The 10,444-nt window shown below is 41.3% G+C and overlaps 1 protein-coding gene across 1 annotated transcript in view; it reads left to right on the top strand.

The window, feature by feature from the left end:
* The window catches only part of LOC310791190 (membrane progestin receptor gamma-B-like), a gene marked incomplete at its 5' end in the record, with an annotated part of 17,601 nt that extends 8,055 nt beyond the window's left edge, over positions 1-9,546 (top strand). Inside the window, 7 exon segments of the mRNA XM_083652875.1 lie at positions 306-450; positions 452-512; positions 2,589-2,715; positions 3,395-3,439; positions 5,217-5,313; positions 5,894-6,038; positions 6,832-9,546. Coding sequence (XP_083509001.1) covers positions 306-450; positions 452-512; positions 2,589-2,715; positions 3,395-3,439; positions 5,217-5,313; positions 5,894-6,038; positions 6,832-7,115 — 904 coding nt within the window. The 3' untranslated portion in view covers positions 7,116-9,546.
* Positions 9,547-10,444: the final 898 nt, after the last annotated feature.

Here is a 10,444-nt window from a genome sequence, read left to right as displayed (position 1 = left end):
CGACCATTGCTCTTCTATTGAATGCTGCCGGTAGCTTGACCGTTGACATGATTGCAAGGCTGCATATGTGATCTAACTTACAGAAGTGTGACTGAAGACTGTTTCTCTCTTTTATCATATGACCCAACTTAATTCCAATCTTCTACATCCAAACTATGTGTGTGTGTGTGTGTGTGTGTGTGTGTGTGTGTGTGTGTGTGTGTGTGTGTGTGTGTGTGTGTGTGTGTGTGTGTGTGTGTGTGTGTGTGTGTGTGTGTGAATCTATGTGTGTTATCGACCAATGCAAAGCTGTATCTCCTGTGCAGGTACTTCCTGTGGAAGCTGGTGAGCGTGGTGCTGATGCAGACGGCCTGGCAGGACTCCTTCACCTGGCCTGAGCTGGTCTTCCTGCTCTCCTGCTGCATGTACCCTCTGGCCTCCAGCTGTGCGCACACCTTCAGCACCATGTCGGCCCGCGGCGCGCCACATCTGCTTCTTCTTCGACTACGGCGCCCTCAGTTTCTACAGCCTGGGTGAGTCGACGACGTGGTGCGGCACCACCCGGTGGCTTTAAAGAACAGATATTCTTGCCTGATATTCTGCACATAGTGATGTAGCTCTCAGAGATGGCGTATTGTTAGATCAGATGTAGTCTTTTTGACATCCGCCCAGTCTGTTGTTTCATGAGGATAATAGTACGAGAGTGAACTAGAGACCATCTTGCGAGGCGGTCACACCAGCCGCGATGCCAGTGACTTAAAACTGTGTGTGTGTGTGTGTGTGTGTGTGTGTGTGTGTGTGTGTGTGTGTGTGTGTGTGTGTGTGTGTGTGTGTGTGTGTGTGTGTGTGTTTTTTTAACTTGGCCCATTTTGATGTCAACAACACACCATAGCCTATGAGCTACCTCCAGGAACCTGAGTTCAGGCCTAATTGAAGGCAGTCTGGTCAGAGTGTAATTATCTAATGACTGTGATTTAACAAAATATTGATGTGTGTTCTATTGCCTATGTTGTGAGCCTCTCTTTATTGATAACACACTTTCTAATTATTTTATTAATATTTTTTCTATATATACATATTGTTTTCATAGATCATTTAGCTGTCTATGCTTTTTAGAAATGACGATTGTCTTGTGATGCCTCATAGCCCGTTTCATGTGGCGAGCTGTGATTGGCTGTGACACTATACAGCCACTCCCTATATTAAAGGAACACTCCGCCCATTTTCAACCAGCTTTGTATCATTAGAACAACAGTAGTATATCAGAAAACTGTAAACTGTTTTGAAGTCTGTCATTTAATTTGACAGTTATTGAGTGTTAAAGTGTGGACCAGTGACATCACTGGTCCACACTAACTCAAATAATAACTCATTAACTCAAATCAACTCTCAATAACTGTCAAACTAGATGAATGACTTCAAAACCGTCATCTAGTTTGACAGTTATTGAGAGTTGATTTGAGTTAATGAGTTATTAATTTGAGTTAGTGTGGACCAGTGATGTCACTGGTCCACACTTTAACACTCAATAACTGTCAAATTAAATGACAGACTTCAAAACAGTTTACAGTTTTCTGATATACTACTGATGTTCTAATGATACAAAACTGGTTGAAAATGGGCGGAGTGTTCCTTTAAGATGGCTTCACGGTGTCTTGAACGATTTGTTTGAAAAAGGTCGGTGACCAAAACGCCACAAGATAATTTCTTATTGCAAGTTTGGACGGTGTGCGGGACTCCCTTTTTACATTTTATGTAAGAACACTTTGTTCTTGTCCGACCACCTGCCCGAGAAAGAGATGTGCGGAGCTCTCCTTCTAAAGAACTACACACCAGACAGACAGACAGACAGACAGACAGACAGACACCACATTTTTCCTTGATGGCACACACACACACACACACACACACACACACACACACACACACACACACACACACACACACACACACACACACACACACACACACACACACACACACACACACACACACACACACACACACACACACACACACACACACAAACATACAATACCAGCCCCGCTCTCGCGGCTGGTAAATATGATAATGATGTGAAAATGAGTGTTTTGTGCTCGGTGTCACGTAGCTTTGGCATTCAGTAACTTCACCTGTTCAGGTATGAGGAAGAGACACGTACATTACATAAGCAACAGAGCTATGCATGGTGCTAATACAAGAAGGAAGTCTCAGGACTACAGGAAGGGGGGGGAAATACAGGAAGGAATTTCTGCAGACAGGCTAGATTGCTTATAAACCCTTTTACATAACATTTGAGAGTTTACAAAGACACAAAGTTCATCATGTCAAATGATAAGCCAATAAGACGTTTATGTTTTCTTGTGATCAGACATAGGTTTATAGATGTTTTTTTATTTACCTCGACAGTTTCGACGAGTCAACTCTCGTCTTCTTCAGAAGCCAATAAATATGATGCAAAGATGTTGCACATCATGAATGAATTGCACATCTTCAAAATATTTACACATTTGCATAGGAATGGTTATGATAATATTTTGATCCAAGATACAATTTAGAGTTTTCATGCCTGTCCTACTATTTGCTAACACTGATTTCCTCTGCCGCAGGTTCAGCGATCACCTATTCAGCGTACGTTTTCCCCGACAAGTGGGTGAACAGCACGTTCCACCAGTGCTACGTCCCCATAGCTGTACTCAACACGACCGTCTGCACCGCGCTAGCCTGCTACTCAAGGTACAAGGAGCAAGATCCTTTCACACAGCTGTCGCCCAAATCTCAACATCTTTTCATCAACATTGAATTCATTCAAGGGAAACAATCCAAACCGCAATACCAGACAAACGAAGAGTATTATAGACCATAAAACAGAAGTTAATAACAAAACCTCCTTCTGTACTAGGATTCATGCTCCATCTGGGCCCTTCTTGAACTAACTTCTTTCTCTCTCTTAAAAAAAAAAAAAAAAAAAAACTAACTTAACTTTACCACTATTCCTTCAGAAGTTGTAGCTGTCATAGACTGTGTTGCATAGTTGATCGCTCTATTGCTGACAAAAATGTGTTATTGTAAGTCGCTTTGGATAAAAGCGTCTGCCAAATGACGTAATGTAATGTATTGTAATGTAATGTAATGTAATTCTTTCTCCATGTTGACCAAAGACGAATCTTAAGTCTAAGATTAAGTTGCGTGTGGGTATATTTTGGTAATGACAACATTTTAATGGGAGGCAGCAGTGTAGTTCAGGCTATAAATGTGTCCTGCCTTTTCACCATATAGCCTGATGTCAAGTGCTGGGTGCAAACCGCAAAGCATGGTGGGTGTTGTGGTTTTCGTGAGATAGAGAAGAATAGGTTTTCTCTTGATGGCTAATACCTAACTGTTGTTCTTTCACTCATCCCTTCTCTCTGCTAAGGCTTGGCTTACCCTTTCTACAATATAATCACGACACCGTGAGAAGGTAAAAACTATATGTGTCGACCGTTTGTCTGCTTGTGCCTTCCGTCTGCTGCGTTTCTCAAGTTTCTCTGTACGCCACGTTCATCTCTTCACTATCTTATCAGAAATCTCCTTCACTGGCCCAGAGGTGGTGGACATAGTAATGTAAATGTAAATATCGTTACAATAGTCTGTTCACATCTCTGCCCAAAGTGTGTGATTAAAATTTCCTCTTGAAGCATTTATCTTTGGACAACACAGAAAGCGCTGAATGCTGTTTCAATGCTGATGTAATCATCTTGGCATTCGAAACGTACAATTGCGCAAGTCTCTTTTCAATAGAGTGGGTGTTAGCCAACTCGGACCAAAGACACACAGCACAGCCTTAAACAGTGATTAACTCTTAAAGGGACAGCTCACCCTAAAATCCAAAATACATATATTCCCTCTCACCTGTAGTGCTATTTATCCATCTATATCGTTTTGTGTTAGTTGCCTGAGTTTTGGAGATGTCGGCCGCAGAGTTTCTGCCTTCTCTCCAATACAATGGAACTGGATGGTACTCGGCTTGTGCTGCTCAAAGTGCCAAAGAAATACATTTGATAAACTCAACAGCAATGTGTCTTTCCAGAAATCATGACCCCGTTACTCAAGATAATCCACAGACCTTGTTATGAGCAGTTTCATGGAGGAAGTATTTTCTTTTGACCGAACTACACCCGCTAGCTGCTAGTTAGTTCCTACATGGGACTGCAAAAGAAAATAGTTCCTCCATGAAACTGCTCACAACAAAGTCTGTGCATTATCTTGAGTAACCGGGTCATGATTTCTAGAAAGAGACAAAGCTGTTGATTTTTTCAAATATATTTTGTTGGTGCTTCAAGCACTACAAGCCGAGTGCCATCCAGTTCCATTGTATTCAAGAGAAGGCACACATCTCTGCGGCCAATATCTCCAAAACTCAGGCAACTATCCCAAAACGATATAGATGGATAAATAGCACTACAGGTGAGAGCAAAAATATCTATTTTGGATATTAGGGTGAGCTGTCCCTTTAAGTGTAGTTTCAGCTTGACAAGTCACAGAGACACAAAACATGTCCCTGTTCTGTGACTCAGTGACTTTCAGTCTAACTTTGGTTTAATGAAAACCAGGTTTGGTTAATCTGTTCCGGCCTGGCTGAATACCACTGTGTTTTAAAACGCTGTGTGCATGGGAAAAGTCCTCAACATTGTTTGTGTGATTTTCAAGACAAGATGTGTCATGTTAGGGGAGAGAAGATGAGTCATAGTACTGGATCACCTGAAACTGTCACAGGAGGACACTTGATAGACGAGATGCAATCACTAGTAGTGAACGCAGTGTGATGAACAGCACATTTCATATCATTCTGTAACGCAGTTGATGTTTTGCAACAAACACCTCCGCTCACCTGTGTTGAACTTTGGATTTATTAAGATGAATCATTCCCAGGCACACATCCACACAATCTGTGATGTTATTGTGAATTTAAATGAAGCCACAGAAGACCACTTTACAAAATGACAGACATGTAACCGCATGCCTATCTACACCATCTCAATGATCTGCACACATATTGGCTTACAATTCAAATTCAATTCCTATATGATCATATTCCTAAAATACGAGTTCTTGTCACTGGCGACTGCTGCCTGGCATACAGTATATAACCAGTTACCACATAGACAGATCATAATACTGGAATTCTATTGTAAAGATTCAGTCTCCATAAAGACAGTTATTGTCACTATTGAAGATAATCTCTTCTTTTGTTCCAGATTCCCCGAGTGCCCGGTTCCGAGGTTTGGGAAGGCTCTCCGTGTTGTGGCCTTCGCCTACCCCTACCTGTTTGACAACATTCCTCTCTTCTACAGGGTAGGGCCACACACTTCACACATTTTGGAACCAAGATAATAATATATCATTTAGAGTCTCTGTGCCATCATGCAGGGCCACCCTATTTGTTACTTTTAGATGATGGTCTGGACCTTTGCCCTTTTAAAGAAGAGATGAAACTTTTAATGATTACTGCGAAGAAATGTGTTTGTTCACCTGTACTTCAAATATGCAGAGAGGCTTTGCTAAGCGTGGATATTCATGTTTTGGCAATGTGCTGCTTCATATTCATAAAATCACACGCCAGCAAATTCCCATCTGGAGACTCCACAGGAAAACCACAGTGTTCTACTGCGGGCCACCCAGCACCTGTCGATCACTGACGAATAGATAATACATTTTTATTTATTTGTATTCAATAAAAGAAGTTAAGTTAAGAAGTTTGAAAAGTGAGGCAAGTGATTTCCTTTTGTGTGAATACTGATGACAGCTGCAGTGTAGCGTATTAATTCGACTGTGCGTGTGTGTGTGTGTGTGTGTGTGTGTGTGTGTGTGTGTGTGTGTGTGTGTGTGTGTGTGTGTGTGCGCGTGTGTGTGCGTGCGTGCGCTGTGTTTCCAGGTGTTCCTGTGTGCGGGTGAAGGCTGCACAGACAACGACGCCAACATCCTCCACTACAACCACATTGCCCTGGCCTTCCTCACTGGCTTCCTCTTCGCCACACACTTACCTGAGCGCCTGGCCCCCGGCAGCTTCGACTACATCGGTTAAGACTGAAATCTTGTTTATTAACAATAACAATAATAATTATAATTATTATTATTATTAATCATTAATAATAATAACAATAATATTAGGTTGAAGGTGATTGTATTTTTGCCATTGTGGAATTTAGGCAACCTTATTCAGTGTAAATCGCTTCTGAAAACAGCTTTTATAGATGTCCGTTTATGTCATGTTTTGTATTTGGGACCACTTTTAATTTCATGTTGTCTCTCATATCTTTATGCATTATTTATTTTTAACCATTCCCCCTTTTTGATATGCCTTTTGTAAATTTCAGTTTTTTGTATACCTTTTGTAAGCACTTTAAACCTTCTGCTTTGAGATAACTACTACATAAAGTATGTCGTTAATATTATTATTAGTAGTAGTAGTAATAGTAGTAATAGTATTCTTAGTAGTAGTATTTAGTATTAATACCCATCAATGGTGTAGTGGAGGGTGAATCCACCCAAACTCAGTTCACGCGCCTTTTCAGGCTGCAAAGAGGTCGTTTTGTTGACGAATACACCACCGATCCCCCTCACTGTTCCTCACCGTTGGCCTACAATAAATAACTTCAAATGTATTCATATCTCTGCAAAACATTGGAAAATAAGACCGATGCATAACCACCTCTAGATGATCCTCCTCGGTGCTACTTTGCATTCTGTTGAACTCAGTTGGCAGTGTAAATGATTCGCCGAGCGGGTTAGACTTTCACTACTACTGCAACAACAACAACACACCGCTCTGCCGTTTATTGCTCAACCGAAGCCCTATTGCGCCCTCTGCAGGTCACAGCCACCAACTGTTCCATGTGTGCGGCATCCTGGGCACCCACTTCCAGATGATGGCCATCGAGCAGGACATGGTGACACGACGCCACTGGCTCCTGACGCACTCCATACCCATCAGCTTCATGAACTCGCTGGGCGCAGCGCTGCTGTGCCTGGTGGTGAATCTCATCATCATCGTCCTCTTCAGTCTACCTCTCCTCCTGCCCTCAGCCTACCGAGAGAGAAAACACGGGCAAAAAGTCCCAAAGACAGCCGTCACCAAGGCCTGTGCCTGCTACTAAATCTCTCATGTCTCCGTGACACAGGGCCGTAGCACTCGAGTCTGGTCTCGGGGTCTCGGGAGTGAATATGACTCGGACTTGAGTTGGTCTCTGGAGTGAATATGAACTCGGACTTGAAATGGTCTCGTTAGTGAATATGGCTGACTTGCATTGGTCTTGGGAGTGAATATGACTCCGACTTGAATTGGTCTTGTTAGTGAATATGACTTGGATTTGAATTTGTCTTGGGAGTGAATATTAGGCTAAGTGAATATGACTTGGATTTGAATTGGTCTCGGCCCAGGGGTTAGTGAATATGACTTGGACTTGAATTAGTCTTGGGACAGAATAGGACTCGGACTTCAAATGGTCTTGGGAGTGAATATGACTCGGACTTGAATTAGTCTTGGGAGTGAATATGACTTGGACTTGAATTAGTCTTGGGAGTGAATATGACTCGGACTTGAATTAGTCTTGGGAGTGAATATGACTTGGACTTGAATTAGTCTTGGGAGTGAATATGACTTGGACTTGAATTAGTCTTGGGAGTGAATATGACTTGGACTTGAATTAGTCTTGGGAGTGAATATGACTTGGACTTGAATTAGTCTTGGGAGTGAATATGACTCAGACTTGAATTAGTCTTAGGAGTGAATATGACTCGGACTTGAATTAGTCTTTGGAGTGAATATGACTTGGACTTGAATTAGTCTTGGGAGTGAATATGACTTGGACTTGAATTAGTCTTGGGAGTGAATATGACTTGGACTTGAATTAGTCTTGGGAGTGAATATGACTTGGACTTGAATTAGTCTTGGGAGTGAATATGACTTGGACTTGAATTAGTCTTGGGAGTGAATATGACTCAGACTTGAATTAGTCTTGGGAGTGAATATGACTTGGACTTGAATTAGTCTTGGGAGGGAATATGACTTGGACTTGAATTAGTCTTGGATTAATTAGTGTTACAGTCAGAGGGGGCCACACAGTGTGTGTGTGTGTGTGTGTGTGTGTGTGTGTGTGTGTGTGTGTGTGTGTGTGTGTGTGTGTGTGTGTGTGTGTGTGTGTGTGTGTGTGTGTGTGTGTGTGTGTGTGTGTGTGTGAGTGTGAGTGTGAGTGTGAGTGTGAGTTTGTGAGTGTGAGTGTGTGTGAGAGAGAGAGAAGGCGGGAACAGGTCCCGGGAACGCGTAGACGCTGTGCTTAGTAGGCCCACATAGCCTACTAAGCTGTTGGCCTTACACCCTGCAAGTTACTGGCCTCAATTCCAAACAATTGATGAAATAAATCGTATCAATATAATATAATAGCAATTGGCCTTGGTCTCGACTCGGTCTTGACTCGGACTCGATTTACCAATGACTCGATCTGGACTCGACCAAGGTGGTCTCGACTACAGCCCTGCCATAAATCACAGCTGAGGGACCCCGGTGGGTACGGGACCTGGAGACGAGGGGCATTATAGGGGATGTGAATTTAAAAAGAAAGAGTTGCACTCAAATAATTATTTAATTAATTAAATGTCTGCACTCTAAAGTCACAGTTGAACTTGGCTTTGGGACATCACAAATGGGACACTGTTACTATTCTAAATCTGACTAGAAAAATATAAATCTTCAGGCTTGTTTACCTGGTTCTCCAGTTGAATCACTAACTCACTTGTTAGAATCATGTTATCTCTGACAAACCATATGACATCATCCTTTCTGGAGCCAGGTCAGCTATTTACCTCTGTAGTGAATGTGTTTTAGATGTGTGGATAAACTCAAAATAGGGCATAAGTTGAGGAGACTTAACAATGAAGATGTATTGTTGCCACTAATGAGTGATGAATCTAAATGTTTCTTTGGAAACTTGTGCTGGGAAAAAGCTACAAAGATAGCAGCTCAACTACATTATGATGTAGTGCTGTACATGTGTATAACTGTGGATATTCTTACTTGTCTGTTGTTTCTCTGATTCCGTTACCACTTGTGGCGTATGGAGAGATTTTGGAGCCTGGAGGGAACAGGAACTATATGAAATATAAAATGCTACTTTCAAGTTGAATTGCAAAATGTAATCCTGCTTTTTAACGCATTCTCATATTTATAATATTTGTATATGGCATAATTTGTATATGGATTTTTGTACTGTCATGGCAACGCGAAAGAAGTAAAAGCCGCAAACAACATAAATAAAATATGAGGTGCTTTGCTCTTGGGTTGGTAGGTTACTGCCTGCAAGCTGGCAGCCATACAAAACAAGGTCTCTGAGCTCCTTGCAGTAAATTTTTATTACTTCAAGCCAATGCACTGATTTTAATTGAATATGTGTTGTAAGGTCAGTTACTGTTGATATAAGATACTGTTCCTATAAGTTTAAAAAGGAAAATTACTGGATTAGCATTTTTCCTGTCTTGCAAAACAGGAGAGTATTTAAGTAAAATGTTATTTATTATGAGTTCCAATAAACATTAAAACAAAGATGCCTGTGTGTAATTCTATGCGAAGTATTGACTTTCCACAAAACAGAAACTATTATAATGGAATTGTGTAACTGATTCATATAAATAATCACAGTATTGTTACTTTTCTCAAATGTGTCTAATGATTAAATAAGGCAAGTAAAGATAATAAAGTTTTGCCTAGTCTTAGCTGAATCCATATGTATAAAAAGCACAATTACAGGTCAAAGTACAGGCCAAAATCCTCAAAAGCGCTTTTGTTCTTTAGAATCTAGATGCCCCTGCCCTACCCGAGGTAGAACTAAACATGACCATGTTTCCCCCCCATAAATTTGACATATCCCCATTCATTCTATAATTTATAGAATAGCCTAATATTATTTATTTATAATATTTATAGAATAACCCTAGGAAAGCCATAGGTCTCTAGTTTGTGGTTGTAAAGTTTCATGAGGGTGTGATTATCCTAGAGGTCACAATAGGTTGTTTTATACAGTGAGGTTAAAGAGAATGGTTTTCACTATAATGAAATGGCTGACTATGGGGACTAACATCACACATATAGAATAGAATAGAATAGAATAGGCTCGTTGAATCCACAAGAGCCTCAGCTTTCCAGTCATACCCAAGGCAGCACTTCCAATGAAAAGATTAGGATGGTGCTACAGCTAGACGGTAATGCACCACCAGTAGGTGGCGGTAATGCAACACTTTGATGCTAACCGCCATAAAACTCAACAGAAGAAAAGAGGCGGGACTTCCGTCGCTGTTTGCTCTGCCTGCATTGTGATTGGTCCAAATATCAGTCAATCGAAACCAACGTTTACCAGGGGCATTTTCAAATCAGAAGAGGCGCTCGAGCTCGCTCACACCGGTTCGCTTTGGATTGGAAAGATAAACATTAGCC

Source organism: Poromitra crassiceps, assembly GCF_964638095.1.
Source record: "Poromitra crassiceps genome assembly, chromosome: 16".
Lineage (NCBI taxonomy): Eukaryota > Metazoa > Chordata > Actinopteri > Beryciformes > Melamphaidae > Poromitra > Poromitra crassiceps.
Note: the sequence above shows the minus strand (reverse complement) of the source record. Positions and strands in the feature narration are given on the sequence as shown.